Source organism: Ceratotherium simum, chromosome 6 (assembly GCF_057802395.1).
Source record: "Ceratotherium simum simum isolate JZ-2026a chromosome 6, ASM5780239v1, whole genome shotgun sequence".
In the NCBI taxonomy this organism is placed as follows: Eukaryota; Metazoa; Chordata; class Mammalia; order Perissodactyla; family Rhinocerotidae; genus Ceratotherium; species Ceratotherium simum.
The window spans coordinates 7,915,150-7,936,226 of NC_141905.1; the positions used below are offsets into that span (position 1 = coordinate 7,915,150).

At 47.7% G+C, this 21,077-nt stretch overlaps 1 protein-coding gene across 1 annotated transcript in view; it reads left to right on the forward strand.

The window, feature by feature from the left end:
- Window positions 1-21,077, forward strand: part of WDFY4 (WDFY family member 4) — a 276,540-nt gene that overhangs the window by 216,996 nt on the left and 38,467 nt on the right. The window contains exons 47-49 of the mRNA XM_004432449.3: window positions 17,522-17,564; window positions 18,721-18,840; window positions 20,774-20,891. Coding sequence (XP_004432506.2) covers window positions 17,522-17,564; window positions 18,721-18,840; window positions 20,774-20,891 — 281 coding nt within the window. The remainder of the gene's footprint in view (window positions 1-17,521; window positions 17,565-18,720; window positions 18,841-20,773; window positions 20,892-21,077) is intronic.

Consider the following 21,077-nt stretch of genomic DNA (forward strand, 5'->3'; position numbering starts at 1 on the left):
AGAGATGATGATGACGGGCAGGAGAGAGATGCAGACAGCAGGGGTGGCGTCTTACAGGAACCCCACGGTTATGGGGGTTTTCAGACATCAGTTTCAGAAACGCTGCATCATGTCAAGAGCCGCTCTCCGTCATTCACTCAGGTGATGTGTACCAAAGTAACTGTTGCAAGCGTGCTCCCGGGCCCTTCCTGTATCTCTCACCTCCACAGCAACTAGGCAGAGGGTCAATCCTATTTCTAAAATAAGAGAATTGAGGCGCAGAGAAGTCAAGTGAGTTCTCCAAGGCCACACAGACAACACAGCACAGCCAAAATCAAAACTGGATTGAAAACACCAATTTGCAAAGGTACATGCACCCCTGTGTTCATTGCAGCGTTATTCACAATAGCCAAGACTTGGAAGCAACCTAAGTGCCCATCAAGGGACGAATGGGTAGAGAAGGTGTGGTATATATACACAATGGAATACTACTCAGCCATAAGAAACGATGAAATCCAGCCATTTGTGAAAACATGGATGGACATTGAGGGTATAATGCAAAGTGAAATAAGTCAGAGGGAGAAGGTCAAATACCGTATGATTTCCTTCATTAAGTAGTAGATAATAACAACAATAAACAAACACATAGAGACAGAGATTGGATTGGTGGTTACCAGAGGGGAAGGGGGGAGCGAGGAGGGTGAAAGGGATAATTCGGTACATGTGTGTGGTGATGGGTTGTAATTAGTATTTGGGTGGTGAACATGATGTAATCTATGCAGAAATAGAAGTACAATGATGTACACCTGAAATTTTTACAATGTTATAAACCAATGTTACTGCAATAAACAAAAAATTAAAAAAAAAAAAAACTGGATGTGTCTGATAGCAAAGCTTATGTCCCTTCCACTATGCTATGCTGCATCTCTCTCTCCTCCCTCTGTAGCCTTCACTCTCGCAGTAGGAGATGCCTCCTCCTGGGGGCACATTGCTGCCTCCACTGGCTCCAAGGAAAGGAAGACATTCTGGAATCTGAGCACTCCCAGGGCGCAAGCCACCTCTGTAACAGAAAATTAAGGCTGCTGTCCCCGACGTCCCCAAAAAGGTGTGTTGCCATTTTTGGTCACCCCGGGGGTTCTCTGACATTGGAACCGTGGAGTGTCACAGAGTCCTCAGACTCCAGGTGACCAGACACTCGCTCAGGTCCATTCTAATGTGGCATGGGTTAGCCAGGGAACAGCAATGGCCCCCCTGCAGGCGGTGCAAAGGGGAATGGCGTGCACTCCAGATGAAGCAGCTGGCCCGCTCGGAGAGTGAGGGGAAGGTGATGCAATCTTTGCTCAAAGTCCCTGTAGGGATCAGTAATACAGATGTCCCACTGACCTTTTGGAGGGACCCCAGGCACATGGGGATTCCTGAAGAAACTATTTCAGCTTGGCCCATTGCCTGTCCACTCCACTGCCCAAGGGCCAATGTGTAGGGTGTCACATTGTCTATATGTCATAGACACATATATGTATGTATATATCTAAATATATCTGAATAATATGCATTTTAAAGATATGTTAATAGCATTAATGGAGTCATTTAACTGCTTGGAGATAGATAATGAGAGAGAGAGAGAAACAGTTTCAAGAGTACACATAATGCCACCAGCCAGTTCACTTAATAGGTGTGTGCCCCCAAGAGGGTGGTGATGGAGACAGGAATCTGTTGTTCCTTAGCCCCTCCAGTCCCCATGCGCCGCCCATGGTGTGGGTTTCTTGCCACATTGAATGTGACAGGAGTGTGAAGACACAGGCTTTTCATCCAGCATGGCCCCAGGACATTAGCCCAAGGCATTCCCAGGTGCTCACCAGAGACGGGGCCCTCTTCTGCCCTGGGGGCTGCTGGCTGTGTAGTGGCCCTGAGAGGCTGTGTGCAGGCCACCAGAAGTTTGATTTTCACCACATGGGCTCACTTTAAAATCTAACGCCTGTGAGATGCACTTCCGCTATTCCCAACCAATGGGCATCTCCATGTGTCGGTTGTATGATGCTGTCCACCCCCGCAAAAACACACATTCTTTACATCAGCACTTAGAGGCACATCATGCCTTCTCCTTCACAAAGCGACCTCCCATTTGCCATTTCATTCAGTCCTCACAAGTCTCCTTTGAGGTAGGAATATTCCTCCCACCCAAAGATAAGGATGCTGAGGGGTGGGGTAGGTGTAAAGTGGTTTATCCAAGCTCACACAGCTCACCTTATTCCAGGGCTTCTAGGTGGAACATTCTTCCCATGACACCAGAGCTGCAGCACACAGAGTGTCTATATGGAAATGACCAGGCTCACTCCGTTTGGCAATTATCTGGTTAATCTGATCAAGGCAGCTCTAAGTATCTTACTGGGATATTATGCATGTATAGCTTCCTCTACCCCTAATATTATTTACTTCTCCATCCTTAGCACCAGTGTGGCTCTGCACTTGTGCTGCCTGGGAAGCCATTATCTGTCAAACTGGCCCCTTTCCCCTGGAGGATAATAAGAATTCAACTTTTATTTGGAGCAAAAGTTCCCAGGGGGTCACATGGCCCAATAACAAAAGATTATGATTTCTTATTGGTTTAATAGCATCTATTTTGTAATTCTGAATGTACTCTGTTTTAATTGGATTTGTTAAAGGAACAAAAGGGAATAGGTGCCTTACAATTAAAATAAAATATTAAGATTATTAGTTTAACAGACTGGAAACGCCTTGTTCATCAACCAACACACCAACCCATTCAAAACACACAAACCAACCTCAACACATGGGAGGTGGCCCCTCTACCTCACAAGAGGCGAGCGTTAATTCAGTTTCAACCAATGTGGTTAAGTACTGCTATGGCCAGACAGACACTATCGCATCATCTCCCACAGCCACGGCCTCCCTTGCAGATAAGGGAGCTCGGAGGAGCGGCTCGGCAGGGGAAATTTACAGGGCTGTTAGACCCACCCACGAGTGGGTTGCTGCCCAGCTCCCCATTTACCATCCGGGTGGCCCCGGACAGTCTCCCGAGCCTCACTCAGCTTCAGCTCCCACTTCTATAAACACGATAATAAAAGTGGCTGCTTCTGAAGGGCGGGGCGAGGGTGAGTGAGGGCCTTGGAGGCCTTTATTGTGACTCTGTGTGTTGGGGGAGGCAGGGGGAGGAGTATGGCAGGGACAGGACAGTGTAACTGATCACTAGTGGAGCCAAGACTCCAGGATTCTGAGTGGATAGAAAGCCAATTCATACTCCACAGCCCAGCGTCCTTACCTACTGTGGCATCCCTGCCTCCCCAGGAGCAGACTTTAGATTACTTTATCCTGGAGGACAAGGTGACATAGATCCTTTGAGTCACAGGCCCCCAGGATCGCAGAGAGGGGGGCAGGTCTCCTCAAGTGCCCTGTGGTGTGTGCATTCTTTCTGCACCACAACCCCATCTGGCCCAGTGAGAACTTGCTGAGGGGTGGACATGGTGTGCAGAACCCAGTGTACCCTGGTGGTGTACACTGGTGCTTACCCCTGTGTGGTACCTCCATCTGCTGTAGGACAGCCCCCAGCTCCGAGGAAGGCTTTGCTGTACATCTGCCCACCTGTGAGGTTGTGAGATAGGAGATGCCTTGAAGGCAAGCCCTGAGGATCAACTCTAAGGGAACAGCGGAACTTTCCATGGCCCTTTTGAATTCATTCATTCATCAATAGTACGTATTGGATAACTACTATGAACATGGCACTGTTTTATGTAGCAAATAAAATGAAGGCCTTGCTCACATTCTAGAAGAGGAGATGAATAAGAGCAAACAAACATATAATGCAGGGTGGCCATGAGTGCTGGGAAGGGAAAGAATTGGGACAAAAGAGGTAGAGAGCGGTGTTAGGGAGATGTGCTGTTTTGGAGAGGGTGTCCAGGCAGGGCCTCTTTGAGAAGACATCTGAGCAGAGACTGAAGGAAGTGAGGGCTCAGGGAGATAGAGAGGGTATTTCAGATAGAGGAAACATCAGACAGAAAGGCCCTGCAGCCCAGGGGAGGGGAGGGACAGCAAGAGGAGGGGGAGAAGGAGGGAAGAAGGTGGAAGGAAGGAGAGAGGAGAGAGGGAGGGAGGGAGAGAAGAAAGGGAGGAAAGAAGGAAAGAAGGAAGCAAGGGGAGAGGAGGGAAGGAGGGAGGAAGGAAAGAAGGAAGGCCAGAGGCACAGTTAAAAATAAAAAAAGAGGACAGACATGATCTGGCTTACTTTTCAAATAATACTCTAGCTGTTGTGAGGAAAATCCCCAGGACATGTCAAACCGAGGAGAGAAGGCCAGTCCCTACACTTCCCCCAAGGTGGTCACAGACAGGGTGTCCTCGCCTCTCTCATGTCTACCTGAGAGAGGAGGAAGCCTAGCCCCGAGGCTGGCACCAGCCATAGGATTGTACTGGGCTGGTACCTTGCCGGGAAGTGGGTGCTCTCAGGCAGGGTCTGGGGTCCACCAGGAAGTCACCATGTGCCAGACCCCATACATCCAGCCCACTGAGTGGGGCACCAGGGGCCGGTGGAAATAGCCCAGACATGGCAAGGAGTTGACCAGGCTGGGTTAGAGGCTGCCTCTGCTACGTGCTCCCAGGGGGCGGAGGCCAAGCCACCTGCTCCTCTTCTCTGTCTACACCCTTCTTGCTGGTCTACACTTGATAACTTGGTCATCTCCCCTAGTCTCATTGCTTTAAATACATTTATACGCTAATGACTCCCCAACTTTTGTTTCTTCCCCTCACTTGTGCCCCGATCCCAGACTTATGTATCTTGCTGCCTACTTAATATTTCTGCTTGTACTATGAAGACACCTCGCTCAGCATGTCCAAAACTGAGCTCACTGTCAACCCGCTCCACCCACGGCCTTCTCCAGCTGGGCTGACAGCAGTGGCATCTTGTGAGTGTTCAGACCCTGAACTGTGGCATCACACTCGACACCCTTGTTCCTCTTACACTCTGTGTTCAATCCATCAGGAGATCCTGCTGACTCTGCACTCAAAACATATCCAGAATCCCACCCTTTCCCACCACCTGCCAAGATACCACCCTGGGCTGAGTCGCTACCTTTTGTCGTGGGAACGTCCCAATAGCCTCCCACCTTGTTTTCCTGTGTCTGTCTTTGTCCCTCTGCAGTCTGTTCTCAACACGGCAGCCAGAGAATTTCTATCACAACAAGTCCCATCATGGCTTACAGCCCTCCAGCGACTCCTGTGTCAGCCAAGTAAAGGCTGGAGTCCTTCCGGTGGCCCCCATAGCCTGCCCCCGGCCTCTCTGAGGGGCTCCCCACTGCTCCCCTGACGCTCACTCCACATCAGCCACCAGGCCTGGCTGGCTGTTCCTCTAACATGCCCAGCAAGCTCCTCCTTATGGCCTTTGCTCCAACTGTTTCATTCTTCCAGAAGATTCTTCTCTCAGATATCTATTCGACTGATCTGTTCACCTTCTTCAAAGTTTTGGGTGAATTTTGACCTTCTCAATTCAGCCTACCCTGAGCCACCAACTAATGATGCAAACCAACCCCCCAACACCCACTGCTCCTCCTTCCTCAGCTGTATTTTCTTCCATCACACCTATCAGCTAAATATATTTTATAATGGACTTGCTTGTTATGCTTATTTTTATCATCCCTCACTCTCCTCCCCGACCAGATTCTAAGCTCAGTGCTCTTCATCTGTCTTGTCCACTGAGGTGTCCCGGTGCCTGGCACACAGTAGGCCTTCAGTCAATACTGGTTGAATGAATGAATTCTAGGTGCTTAACAAGGTCAGTCCCGGTTCCTGTGCCCTAGAAAAGGTCTAGGACGAAAGCTTTGTCCCAGATTTCACAGCTTGTGATCAGCTGCTCTGTAATCAACTTGACCCATTGTTTTTCCATCTACTTTGAAAGGGTTTCTAGAACATGCAGAAGATTTTTTAAGGGAGAGGTCTCTGGGGGAAACTTGTTGTCGCTTTCACACCAAATATTTATAGGTCACGGAGTGTGTACCCAGCCCTGGATGGGGCACCCTGGGCAACAGGAAGGCTTCCCAGGTAGATGCATATAATGGTGTGAGGAATCGTTGGGTGTGAGAATAAGTGTGCTAGGAGGTTGGGAAGATGGTTAGTAATATCGCAAGGAGGTCGTTTTAATTAGATTAGGCCAAGGGGAAATAAAAAGCTTTCAGGAGTAGAAATGGACTAGAGCAAAGGTAGAGGGGTGGGCTCAAGCAAGAGGCCTGAGGAGATGGGGCTAATGACCTGGGGAGAGACGGGGACCCCAGCCAGCAGGGAAGCATGCATGTCACTTCTAGGAATCTCTCTTTGGGGAATGAGAACAAAACTTTCTGTATAAATATGTTTATGGCAGTGCCATTTAAAATATTAAAAACAAATGGACACAACCCAAATATCTAACAATGGACAATTGATTAAATAATTACTACGTAGTCATAGAATTAAATAAATATTAAACAGTAAGTAAAACAAAACAAAAACCGTGTTTTCCAAAAATGCTGTAATGAAACATTTTAAGATGTAATGTTATCCAAAAATTCTACGTACATATGACCCCAGTGCTCTCATGAGCATGCACACACTCACACCTACAGAAAACGGATGAAAGGAAAGAATGTCCAGATATTAGCAGGAATGCTCTCTGATATTATGGTATTGGGTTATTTTTACTTTCTTTCTTACATGTCTATGTAGTTTCCAAATTCTCTGCAATAATGTGAAATCTACTTCTAATCAGGAAAGGAAGTTACAAACACACGTCCACACACATGTTCACACATATACACACAGTTCCATTTCCTTTTTGATTTCATGAATTCTGTGAAGTCACTCATGCCACCCTGTTTAAAATAAGTGTGTGTGTGTGTGTGTGTGTGTATGTAAGAGAGAGATTTTTAAATATTGGGCATATTTGGGTCAAAGAGGGAACTCTGAGAAAACATTCCCTGGACAAAGAGAAGAAGGGACCACATATGTCCACGTATGTCGAGGGCCAGAGGGGTGTGGTGGACAAGCCTGGCTCACACCCTGGCTTCCATCTTCCTCCTAACGTGTAACCTTGGACCGGCTATAGTCCCTCTCTGAGTCTCAGTTTGCTCAGGTAAACGGGGCAATGTGAGGAGAAAGAGCTCAGGGTGTGAGGTCTTAGTAAGTGGGAGCTGTGATGATGGGATGGCGGCAGTGGTGACGGTTGTTCATTGAGAACCCTGATTTGCCTGAAAGCAGTTGCAGATGGGGGTTGAGGAGCACCTGAGAGGCATCCCCACCAGCTGCAGCCACACGGGTTAGGCAGGAGGTGGAGAGTCCAGCCGTCTGAGGCAGCCCCCTGCTGTCCTGCGTCATCTGTGAGCCTGGCTGTACTGAGAGGCGTGGTGGAGGGGGAGAAGGGTAGGCAGCCTCGGGCAGCCGTTCTTGTTTCCCTCCAGAGACATTCTCTCAGAGCCAACAACCCTCCACCGCACTGAAAACCCTCAGTCAAGCACAGATCACTGTGATATAAAAACCACATAGCCTTTTATGTGTGGGTCACCGCAATATGGTGCAATGTGGGGGAGGATATTCATTTAAATAGTGGCTAAACTTTCTCCATCCAGAGGTGAAAAGCACTGGAAGGACCATGGTCTAATTTTTAAAGGGATGCTTCAGGTTAAAGCGTGCAAAATGACGGTTTTGGGCTCATTGCTTGTGTGTAAGGCACCTGTCTTTCAAAAATGCTGTGCCTTCTAATCTAAAATATTTTCAGTAGAAATATATCCTAAATTCAGATTTCCCTTTCCTCCTCAAGGCTTTATCAGGGTTACCTGAAGTTGTTACTGAAGCATTCAACACTATCACCAATAAGAGAGACCCCTTTTCTGATAACTTTGGGCAAATAGTTGCTATGAATGGTGGGGACGAGGGCAATAAAGGCAGCAGCACTTCCTTTAGGACAAGGCAGCTCTTCGCATTTTCCAAATAGGGGTCGTGCCCATCTATCAGCTGTTTGGTCTGTTCCTTTCCTGTTGTGTAGACAAGCATCGACAGAAGGCAGGCACGTGGGCAGCAGGGCTGCGGGGCCTTTGAGGGCAACAGAACTGGGCTCCATCCACCTTCACTGCCAACCTGATTTTAATCATGAGCTCAGTTTACTGGTCTGCAAAATGGGCTAGAAAATTGCAGGTGTTTCTGAAGAGTAGATAAGGTGGTGACTAGTGTGCAGTGGGCACTCAGTGACTGGTAATCCAGCGCCTGCAGTCAGTGCCTTCGCGTTGGTAGCTAAGGCTGACAGACGCACAGACAGCGCCATAGCGATCACTTCCCTCCGAGTAGCAGCCCAGGACACTCCCCACTGGTCATTAATCCCAGATGTAGGACCTGTGGAACCATCTTTGCTGATTCCCAAGCATGACGTCTTTGCAAGCTTTTAAATACAAATTGTTAATAATAATAGAAGAAAAAGAAAGATAATATCAACCTGTAGATATGATTATACTTTTGTCCACTTTTAACTTCTAGAGCTTGCTACAGCCCAAGCTACTCACTTGCTCAATCATTCATTCATTCATTTATTCAACAATTTGTATTTGAGTCATTCTGTAGGTCAGAGTCGGGTCAGGAGATACGCAGTGAACAAGAGAGACATTGTTGTGTTTCTTGTGAAACTCCTATTTTAGGAAAAAGCAAATCAAACAATAAAAACGAAACAAGCAAAAAGACCCAAGATCATTTCAGTTGGTGTAAATGCTTCGCAAAAAATAAAACCTGCTGATGTGAAGGGGAATGCCCAGGGTCAGGAGGAGAATACTGCGGCAGCGGGGGGCTAATTTAGACTGAGATGGTTGGGAAAGTCCTCTCTGAGGTGACCTTTGAGCAGAGATCTGAACACTAAGCAGAGGCCACACAGGTGGATTTGAGGAAGAACACCCCAGGACGAGGGCATACCAAGTGCACAATCCTAACAGCGGGGGGAGCTTGGGGTGAAAGAGAAAGGGCGGCTGGTACAGGGACAGCAAGGAGAGAGCAGACGAGGAGGACGGGAGTCGGCAGGTGCAGTGCCCACCTGCCCGAGGTGGCCATGGGGAGGTTTAGCAGCGTTCCCCAGGCTGCTGGGTAGAGACGGGGAGTCAGCAGAGCTCGGGAGGCGAGTAGATGAAGACAGGCCGGCTGCAGGCAGGACAGGAAGGTATTGTGTACTGGGTGTGTACATACTCAGGATACGTGGCGGAGCAGAGTCTGTGGACGCTCTTCTGGATTGCAGGTGTAAGTCCAAGAGAAAATGCAGAAGCAGGCTGAGATTTCCGGGCGTTTTCTACATACTTTCCCTCTTTGTATTGAGCGCTACCTTTATGTCTGAGTTCGCCATGTGCATTATCTCATTTAATCCATCCAGCCCACTTTACAGATAAAGTGCCTCCAGAGCACTGGAGGGACGAGCCTCCAGAGCACGTCCCTTGTCAGAGTCACAGGCTAGTCAAGCAGAGCCAGCATCTGCTTGGCTCCCTTGTCTGTGGGCTTCACTGCTGTTTGGCTTTTCTGTGTAAGTTTGACTTTACAAAGGCCTGTGATAAATTTGGATCTCTGGGCTGACAAGCTCATCGTGTTTTCCAGACACAGTGTAAACTGAGCTAGATTCTGTGGAAACTTACATCCCAGTCCAGTCAAGCCCTATCCTTGAGGCTCATCCCTCACTGAAAAGAAAGCACACGTGTTCTCAGACCCAGCTCTGGGGGTTGACTTGAGTTCTATTATGTGAGACTGGCAGAGAGCTTGACAACTAAGAAGTGGCAATGGGTTTGCAGCAGGGTAGCCCATCACGCCTATTTCGAGGGAGATGTGGCTCAGTTGCATGTGTTCTAGGGGTACTGGGGACCAGAAAATATCACCTAGCTTTGACTCTCCCATCACCCAGATGATGGGTGGAGGGAAGGAGCATGAAGTCATCCTCACCTCTTGTTAATATTGCCAACCAAGGAGCGTGGGGCAGCAGTGGGAGAGCCTTGGAGCCCAAGAGGAAGCTGGAGCCACCATACACTAGGCCCTAAAAATCGGTCGCTAGAGATGGGGGCTCAGGTGCTCTGCAGAGTGGATGGTGGCTGTCTCTGCACCACCCTTCTCCCCTCCAGACTGAGGCTCAAGCCCAGAAGGCATGTGAGTCACCCCAGCTTGAAGACCAGTCATGGCTCTGTCCCTTCCTAGGTGTGTGACTTTGTACACACTTCCTAATCTTTCATCACATGGGAGCTGGTACTCAGTACTTGGTTCATATAACAGCCATACGGTTTGTAAACGCACTGAGAACCTACTGCGTGTTAGACCCTTTGCAAAGCAATGCCACTACATAGTTTTTAACCCATTTAAATTAGGTTCCTGCCTTCAGACTGTGTGTATGGATCATACTGACCACCTACTCTAGCCAGGCATTTTACAGACATTATATGTAATTCTTACAGCCACCTGATTTTCATCTCCACTGGACAGATATGGCAACTGAGGCTCAGAGAAGCCAAGTAGCTTGTCCAGGGTCACCAAGACTCAAAGTAGGGATGCCTACCTTTTCCCATTATACCTGTCATGGATATAGGGACATGAAGTGTGCCTTCTCACATGTTCCATGAAGAGTCTGTCCTTGCAAGGTCCAACCCAGCCTAGACTTATGCACTTATTAGTGGGTTCCGTGTTCAGGATAACCTGTGGAAAGGGTTTGCCACCAGACTCCTCAAAAGACAGATTGTGCTCCAAACCCCCCCACAGTTAGCAGTAATCTAGTGAGGTCTGCTGAAGTTACCCGAACAGGGAAGGCTCCAGCCTCCTGAGTGAATGGGATCCACTTTGCAGTTTCTTTAGTGGGGTAACTGGTTGGGTGAAGAAGCAGTTTAAACACCAGTCTCCACCCACTTGTGGAGCAGCATAGTGCTCAAGGAGACTCAGACTTTGGAAAGAGAATAATGCATGCTCCAAAGCCCCGCAGACTCGCACACCAACCTTCCCAAGCTCACCCACGGCCCAGGCACCCAAGAACGCCTGGCTGGGTCCCCAGCTAGGTGCCTTTCCTGCCTGGGGCTCAGGGCCAGCTGCTTCCTCTCCTAAATAATGAATTAGCTCCGAGTCTGGGGTTTGTAAGTAAAGTGCACCAGGAGAACTGGCATTTCCCAAGTTGCTTACTCAAGGGAGGAGAGAAAAAAGCAGAGTTTCAAGCGGTTGTTGGGGAAAGTTAAAGTAAATTGATAAACTCAGGGCCACCACCAGAGAAAAACTTACCCTGTTTGCCTCAGCTCCTTCTCCTCAGCTGTGAAACTTTGTCACCAGGCAACAAGAGACTGGGACCTGGAGTTAATTAGCATAATCTTGACGCCAGCCTGCAAGGTGAAACAACTCAGTGGCTGAAAGAGTCTCCAGGACATCCACACTTCCCGCAGGCCTGGCTTGCTCCCCATGGGGAGGAGGGGAGCCCCGGCCTGGCCTCTGGGATTCTCCAGCGGGCTTTACTCCTGGCTTCCCCCAGCAGTGTGCCTGGGAGGATTATGTACCAGGACAGAGCCACTTTCCATGGCGACCGCCAGAAGCAGACATTGATAATGGAAGGGAAAAAAGCTAGGTTTGCCTCTTAAGGGACAAATGTCTTAATTCTACAGAATTGAGTCTCATGAAACATCATTCAACTTTTTTGTAATTTGTCCAAATATTTCCTTCTGCTTTTGGATCTTGAGAGGGCTATCTTTTATCTGTTTATTTATTTGGATTTAATTACTTCTTGCAGTTTTCTCTTTGTATTCATTTTACACTATTAAATCAGAGTGATTATAATGGTCATAAAAATCAGACAATTATATAGTCATGTTTTTCTTAATTAACATTATGTCATTAAATGCTGTAGTTTCTAAAATCTGCATTTTGAATGAGTGTGTAATACTGAATCTGGTGGACTTTGCTTTTCCTGTTGTTTCCAATTTGGTGCTGTTGTGAATAAGGCTGTGATGAATAGATTTGTGCATTTATAGTCTTTCTGTTCAGTTTTTTTTTTCTTTAAATTAAATTCCTAGAAATTGTGAAAATTGGCAAAAAAGTTAAATGTTAAAATTATGCAAACAATAAAATAACATAGAAAAATTAGAAAATGCATATATAGAAATAAAAATATATAAATATTCTAAACCACGCTACCCAGATAGAATTAGGAAATAAATAAAATAATTAACAAATAAATAATTTGAAATGCAGAATTAGTCCAAGCAATAAAAATGTTGGAAAGTATAAAAAAGCAAAATGAAATAGTTTAAATTAAAAAATAAACTATAGGGCCAGCCCCATGGTGTAGTGGTTAAGTGCGCTCACTCTACTGCTGGCAGCCCGGGTTCAGATCCCCGGCGTGCACCAATGCACCACTTATCAGACCGTGCTGTGGCGGCATCCCATATAAAGTGAAGGAAGACGGGCACAGATGTTAGCTCAGAGCCGGTCTTCCTCAGCAAAAGCAGGAGGATTGGCATGGATGTTAGCTCAGGGCTGATCTTCCTCACACGCAGACACACAAAATAATAATAATAATAATAAATCATTAAATTAGAAATATAGTTAACTATAAAAATTTTAAATACATGAACACAACCACTGTTATGTTTAATCCAAAACTAAAATAAATAGATCATTTAATTTAGACAATAAATGGATTTAAAATAATTAGCAAATGAAGATAAGTAGAAAATTAAAAATTACCTGAAATCCTACTACTAGTGTATTTCTAATTAGAATATTCATAAAAATACATAATTTAAATTAGAAAATAACATGAAAATCATAAAACATGGATAAGCAGACATAAAATCAATATTTGTAAAGAAGAAAATATACAAGATAAATACATTTTAAAATGCAGATAAATGAAACATTATAAAAATTAAAGCCACTGAGTTTCAGCATCTGGAGGTAACTTCATGCTGTATAACCAACCAGACTTTTAATTCATCTACAGCTTCCTGTTTATGGCATAGGGATGCAGTTAAGAATTTGGTATCTTTGCTAGCACTCATTTCTTAACTCCAAATATATACAAATTACTAGTTTGTCAGGTAACTGCCTTCTAATCCAGCCAGAACAGAGATTTGTGTAGTTTCTTTTTGTGTGCTTTTGTTTTCTTTTCCCCTTCAGAGGCAAGAGCTTGTGTTCAGAGTCAGGGCCCTGGGTCAAGGTTTGGTCCTGTAGCTGCTTTGCACAGCCTGGAGTGGGGGGCGTTCGTGGGTACCTGCTCTGCGCCCAGCCTTGGGGTGGCTCCAGCAAGCCAGCACGAACTTCCCCACTCTGCATGCCACTCCCTCAACCCACGCTTCCATTTCCTCCTCTGTAAATGAAGATAATGGCTATTTCATTGAGTCTTTGTGAAAAGTAGACAACAGGCAGAAAGTCTTTGCAATCTGTAATGCATTCAACATTGTTGTTATTAGGTCTAGAACTGTATGCAAGATTTCTACATGTTAGAGAAATGAAGAAAGTCAAGAAGTTATAATAGAAAGTGTCGATATCCTGTTAATACAGGGGGAATCTCTGGTTTGCAAGAACATCTGTCTCTTCATGTATTTCTATTGACCTGTAACCTAGATCTGAAAACTAGGCTAACCCAAATTTGCTTCTGAGGAGGAAAAAAAGAGAGGGGAGTGTGTTTCTGTTACGAGTTTCTTGGCTTCTCATGGAAAACTCTGCTCATGCCCCACACTGCCAAACCCCCGCCCCCTGCCCCGGTACCATTCAGCACATGTGCTCCCTATCCTGGAGCTTCACCCAGTGAAAGGCTGGGCAAGACTCCAGCAAACGCTTGCCCTGTGCTGGGACGCGGCCCAAACCCACTGGCAGACACGCACTTCCAGTTGGCCAGGATGAGTGAACTTTCTTCTCATTGTGGTTTGTGTTTTCCTGACGCCTCTCAGTCACTCATTAACGCATTTCACCATGTCCTCATAACTGTTTTGTAAATAGGAAACACACAGGAGAATTTGGAGAGGCAGCAGGATTTTGAAATGTGTTCACTTTAGCTCAGGAGCCCTGGTTTTCCTGTGGGCCCTCCTTGGATGTCTGCCAGGCTATTTTCTGGGTGCCTAAGGACTACCCTTGGCCCCCTAGTCCCAGAGGTGAGGATGGGCAGAGACCATCCCTCCCTGGGCTGAGAGGGTCCAGCCTCCAGCCAGACGAGGAATCCTTGGCAGAGACCCTTTGGCCTGGGCTAACCCACCTTCTGAAGGCCCCCTCAGGCTGCTCTGCCAGCCTCTCTAGGGAAGATGTGAGTTCCTGGGCTGTGTCTCTGGCTGACTCTGAGAGCCAGGCTCAGGGTAGAGTGGAAGTGTTAATCAGGAGGGGTCAGGCAGGATGATGAGGCAAACCATGGGCACTGATGTTCTGGAGTAGGGAAGGCCCAAGGCCACCAGACAGCAGCACTCGAGCTTCTAAAGCACTTCTAGGGGTTGAAGGACATAGATTTGACTAAAAATGAAGGGGCATGGATAAAAGTCACGCCTCAAAATAGGAAAGAATTTGAAGCCAGTCTAGCTGTTGACCACCCACAAAGTTCTGACTGAAGATAGTGTTCCCATCTTTGGAAGTCATCCAGAGGAGTCTTGTCTTGGGGTGGGTGTGGGGTTGATGAGATGTCCTCTGTGAGCCCACCGTGCTAGGCCACCCTCAGGTTAGGCAGAGTGACCTCCCTAGTCCTCACTGACTTTGAGTTCTTCCGTTCTCTCAACTCCATCCCAGGCTGCCTGAGGATCTTGACTCTGGCCCTATAGACTCCACAGCAAACCCTGAGGAGCTCCTCACAGTTGTTGACTGATGGGTTGACAGAGCAGGTGATCTGATTCAGGGGTGGCACAGTTATTTTAAGATCATACAGAAAGGTGTTGGCAGACCAGGCAGGTCTTGACCAGAAGCAAATCTTCACTCTCGCACCACATTCTTCTTCCTCTCAGAGTAGAAGAGAATTGACCCTGATCTGGAACAGCGTCAACATTCACCAGAACTATGCCCATCAAGGAAGCCCTGTGCCCACACCTGTGCTAGCCTTTTCTAGGTCTATGATCACACTTGCCCCCACAGTACTCCTGTGTGACAGATGTGGTCAGCCATGTTTGAAGGAGGAGGTAACAGCAGTTCAGACCAGTCAAATGGTGGGGGCAGGATTTGGACCCAGGTTCTGTTGACTCCAAAGCCAGTGCTCTTTCCCACGCTGCCTCCCCCAGACCTCAGGAGGGCTTTGGAAAGCTAAGAGCCATCTCTGGCACCTTGTTTAATCTAAAATTTACGCTATAACGATGGAACAATGCAATTTATCAACTCTTAAAGAAATGCTTTAATTACGAGATATTTACAAAATTCACATAGACCATTCCAAGAGTCCTGTAATTGCTCTCAGATTAATATGATGTAAAACAATTGTTTTGTGAATAGAACTCACCTTTGGTTAGTTGTCTTGGCACTTCTGGTAATGGCGCCCTTTTCTGTTGGTAACGAAATGATGGATCTTCCTTGGAGCTCAGAGCCGATGAAATGAGGAATAGGATGGTGAAATGCCTTTATCTTCTACACACCATTCCACCTGGTGGCAATGTCACAAAAGACCACAGGTAAAATTCTAGAACCCTTTCTGAAAGGGAAAATGACAGAGGCTGTCTCTCATTTCCTGGACCCTAACAGGAACATTTTGCTCCCCTATTCCCACTCCACTGTCAAACTTCTAAAATAAAGTAGCAAGATCAGCAGGCTTTGCCATACCAGCTCTGCATGTGTAGCTCAGGTCTACATCCTCGGGAAGGCTCAGCACACGTCCTTTTCAAGGTGGTCACCCTCATTGTCTCCAGCCTGGGCTCTGCCCTGTGATAGCCTTTGAAGCAGCCTGCCTTCTGGAACTGGGATAGGTGGCAGGCTCGCAGACAGAGCAGAACCAAATCTTCACTTGAGCCTTTGCAAGCTAAAGCAGTAAATTTGTCCATGGTTTGCCTCTGTTCGTTGTTGTTGTCTGCCAGGATAAAATGGACCAAATAGGTGATTTCTCTATTGGGGGGAAGAGGTGAATCCCAACTTAGGAGTTGCTTTCTGTTTATAGAAAATCTGCCAAGGAAAGAATTGAATGAGGCGGGCTGGGAGCCTAGGACAGATGATGTGGCATCTGTGCTGTGATGGGGAGATGAAGAGGCACCGTCTCTGCTGGGACACTTGGGCATCCGGGCCTTGTGCAGACGGAGGCCTGGAGGAGCCTGGTGCACAGAGAATGCACGTGGGGGTGGGGTCGGTGGGCGCCTGCACAGGACTGAGGCAGACGGCAGAGCTGGAAAGAGGAGACATGATTTGGTTTGGTTTGGTGGAACATCTTGAGCAAAGACCTGGTCTCGGGAATAGAACGAGAGTCTCAAGGAGACAGAGAGGAAAGAAAACAGAGCTGGAAAAGAAACCAAGGGACACCACGGAGGCCAAGGACCTGGGTGCTACAAATCCCTGCAGAGCAGAAGGGGCGTTTCACACGGAGAAAGTCCCTTGCTCACACCCTCCCCAATACTGCAGCCTGTTACACTTCTAAACTCTTCCTAACTACATTGGTCAAAAATGGCATTTCTTTGGTTTGATTTGTATTTCTTTATTTTATTTGTAGAAACATAAACTGGTAAGCCTTTTAAGAGGACAATTTGGCAATATGTAGCAAACTTGAAAATGCTCATACTTTGTAGCCTAGTAGTAGTGGATAGTATCTCGTGGATACACTCGCAAAGTTTCCAGATATTTGATGTCCAAAGGTGATCCTGGAAACATCATTTGTGAGGACAAAGACCACCACAGGGGCAGGCTCAACCAATTCTGATCCATGCATATGATGGATGGGGTCCTGCTGCTGTAGACACGAACGCCAGAGAGCAACGCGAGCGGTCCCCACTGTGCTGTTCCCAGTGAAGCAGGGTGGAGATCTGTGTGGATAAGATGATCCCACGAATGGTCAATTTTTTAAAAATACTATGTGAGCATATAGGCAGGCCTATGGGTAAAACCTGTCTGGAAACTGTTAACTGTGGATACTTCTTGAGTGGGAGCGGTAATTTGGAGACTCTTATTTTATATTTCATGGACTTCCATATTATTTGCATTTTTTTAACCACATACATATATTATATTCACATGTCAATATATTATAGTCACATATAATATATTATATTCACATATATTATATTCACATGGGCAAAGAAGGCCGAGATGTGGCTGTGGGACTCCAGTGTGGGGTTGTGAGGCCCCCGAGCCTGCTTCTGCACGGCCTTGGGACTTTTCCACGGCCACACTTAAGGCAGCAGCATATTCTAGCATCACATAAAAGCAAGGGTGGCTCCAAGGACCTAACCTCCAGTAGGGCAGAGTGGGACAAGATGAGCTTGGATCGTAATCTTGTCGCCCTGGCTGGGAGAGCTGCTGTCTGCCCAGGGAAGTCTGTGGCTCTCCTGGATGCCCTGGCCCCACAAAGCCACAGAAAGTTCCCCCTCTCCCCTTGTTCATGCCTTGAGATATTTGGTCACCACCATCACTTTCTGTCCCACAGGAGATACCCTGGATCCGACAGGACCATGCTGCAGAGGTGGCAGGTACAGTGACCCTCTCAGAGGACTCTGGGTCTGAGGAAACCCTCTGGAAACACAAATTGGAAAATAGCTCAGGCCTCAGTGATGGAGAGAGAAAGCCTGTGAATGGATCAGGAGGGGTCTTGTCTTTTTAATTTACCAAAATGTCCCAAATATTTCCCTGAAAAGATCTCAGTGATTGAAGGCTATTCTTGAGCATTGGAGTCAGAGCTGGGCAGTGAGTATGAATATGTGTGTGTGCACATGTGTATATGCATGTACACATGCCCCATGTGCACTCATGCGCTCTATCCGTGAAGGTATACACATATGTATAAATGAACACAACTCAGGAGGGGCACAAGCATTCCTTCCTGTGCTGGGAAGACACATGTGGCTCCCAGTCTGAAAGAGTGGACATTTGGCCTAGGGTTCTCAGTGAAAGGAAGGGACCCCGAGAGGGCCAGTCCTAGAGATCACGTGGCAACAAGAAAGTAACTCTTGTCACTCATGTCCAAAATCCTTCCACAAGGAGCAGGCCACGGAAAGCAGAGACCGCAGCATGCAGGTCCCATATCAGAGATAACGGCTCTACTGGGCTGCTCATTCACCAGAAGTGAATTTTTCCAGTACAGTCCCTGTCTCCATCTGTGACTGTACATCTTAAGGCAGAGGGCCCTAAGAGAGCCTGTTATCCCAACAGGCAGGGACAGGGAAAAGAAAGTTCCTCAAGTCCCAGAGGAGACAGATCATTCAGCCCGTTGGTAAGGGCCTCTTCCTCTGTGACTGCAAAGTCCCCTCAGCTTATTGTCCTACTCATAAAAGGGTCAGCAGTGAATTCACTCACAGCATTTTTGCTCTTTTGATCAGCTGTGGTATCACACCCAACAGTTAACACAAAAGAATGCCTCCTCCTGGGCTTAGGGCAGCTGAGCTGTATTTTTTTGCTGGCTGGCTTGCTTCCTGACTATATTTGCTTCAGTTCGTATTGGCATTAGTGTGGCCTCCCTGAGTTGGCCTGTCTCAGGCACAAGGTGCGTGGGGAACAGCAGAGGTGTATGCTGTCTGCTCTCACCTACACAGCGAGGGTCTCCTGCGGAGCGAGGAGAGTTAGACCCCTGTGGCCCTTAGGAAGATGCCGTCCGCATTTGGTTTATCCTCTCTTTGTCTCTTCCGGTAGAAAAGGGACATCAGCAATTTTGAGTACCTCATGCACCTCAACACCCTGGCCGGGAGGACCTACAACGACTACATGCAGTATCCAGTGTTTCCCTGGGTCCTGGCCGACTACACCTCACAGGTACGGTGTTCCCATGGACGATACACAGGTGTCCTGAGGCTTTCTGACCCTGACCACCAGAGCACCCTAAATCAGCATGCAGGGCCTCTGCTACAAGGTTCAGTCCACCTGGGCCCCAGGGCTGCCCCGTGCTCGGCCCTTCACCCTGGAGGAGGCCTTTGGAGTCTGGCTGGGTTCCTGTCTCAGCCTCACCTGTGGGAAGGCAGCACACCTGTGAGATAACCTACGTGACCAGGACAGTAGCTAACATGAGCCCCAGAGGGCTTCCGGCTTACTCGCTACAATGAAGGCAAGTGATACCCATCTGCTGGGATACTGCCATGGACCCACACTCGTCTATCAAGTGAGATGGGCCATGGAATTTCTTCCTAGAATCAACATGTAGAGAGAGAGAGAGGAAAGTAGAGACGGAGAGAGACACGGAGACCTAGAGAAAATGAACCACTCCCCTGTAACCTGGCTTCAGTAACTGAGGTGATGGTATGCGGATTTCACCCAGGATCTGGACTGAAACATGTAGCCATAAGGGAAGCTGATGGCAAGAGCAGAGTATTCATTTTTTTGGCTTCTGTCCCTGGACCTCAGCAGGCAGGAGAGGGAGGAGGAGGAAAGCTGACACAGCTGGACCCAGGTGACGTCATGGGGAGAGAACCAGGCTGTGGAGCAATGTCCTGACCCCCTGGGCTCTGGCCAGCAGGAGGTGTGTTGGGCTGTGTGTAAAGGGCAGAAGGTGGCTGAGTCCTTGTTCAGACCAGCCCTGGCCGGTCCTGCCTTGGGCTGTTTGCATGGCTGGCCGCCAGGATTCAGGAGGGGGGCCTCTGTCTTTTGTGACCTCCCCTCCTCACTGAAAACACTTACACAGCAAACCTTCTCTCACCAGCCACATGTCGCTTCTTACTGCACTAGTGATCATCTGAGGCTGAGGTATTTCAAAAACGAAACTTGCAAATCCCGGCTTAAACTCACATGTTGCAAAGCAGTGGTTTACCAGCTCCTTTTGTTTAGCCCATACCCTGTATTGAAAATTTTGATTACTTCTCAGTGTTTAAAAATTGGGAGATTTCTCCTAAAAGTCCGAATTTCCAATACCTTTTGGGGAATCAGGAGATAGGCAACTCTGAAGCTCCATTCTGCCCTGGCAGAACGAGCTGTAGCTGAGTGTGAGTTTCCATGTGTGCTGTCACCAGTGGGGTCTCAGGAGTGTCTGCCTCACTCTTGCCCCCACCTGGCTTCTGCAGGTGTGAGGTCGTGACAGGCCCCGCCTCCCCAGGGGACTGTGGTGGCTCCCTGCTCGTGAAAGGGAAGGGGGGTATAAAGACACCTCCTCTATAAAGACACGTAAACCCCAGGAACAGCTCTGCTAAACGAAAACCTCTCCGAGGACACCTGGCCCTGAAAAGTCTTCAGGTCTCCACTGTTGTGCATTCCCCCGGGCAGGCACGGGCGACATGACATGCTTCTGCTGCCCAGAAGGGAGTGGGCCTCCAGAAAAATGAGGCTGTTCCTCCCCAAACAGATGACTTCTAACTTCCTAGAAAATCACTTTGATTCTAAGCAAAGACCCTGAACTAAGAAGCAAAGTGCTCAGTGAGGGCAGGAGCCAAGTGCCTCATGGACAACAGGAATTCTTTTGAAAGTCTCTTTTCGGTAGCTGGTGGCGAGGTTCTGATTTGGGTCAATGTGGAGCAGGTTCATTGTGAACTCAATCTTTCCCTCCTCGTATTTTCCATCTCTCCCCTATTAAGTCTTTGTGGATCACTGGCTCCGGGGCCATAAAACCCCAGCTTGCCTGCTAATCACCAGAGGGGGGTCAGACCAAACGACAATAAACCAATAAAGAGAACCATAAAACTAAAGAGCGTGGCTCCCGAAGTCTCGCTGGGGCACACGAGGGTCTGCGGGAGTTAACTCCAGCTGCACATCTGCCTTCTAGACGTTGAACTTGGTGAATCCCAAGACTTTCCGAGATCTTTCGAAGCCCATGGGTGCCCAGACCAAGGAAAGGAAGCTGAAATTTATCCAGAGGTTTAAAGAAGTTGAGAAGACTGAAGGTGAGTAGATCCCAGCTTGATTTTTTTTTTCTGCAATGCTGTTCACCTGGATGCCTTGACATGATAGTTGATAGGAGAGCATCTACAGACAATTACATTTGGTAGAGGACTCTCTAATTCAGTGATCTGCACCCTGGCTGCGTGTGAGAATCACCTGGGGAGCTCGGAAAAAATACTGATGTCCAG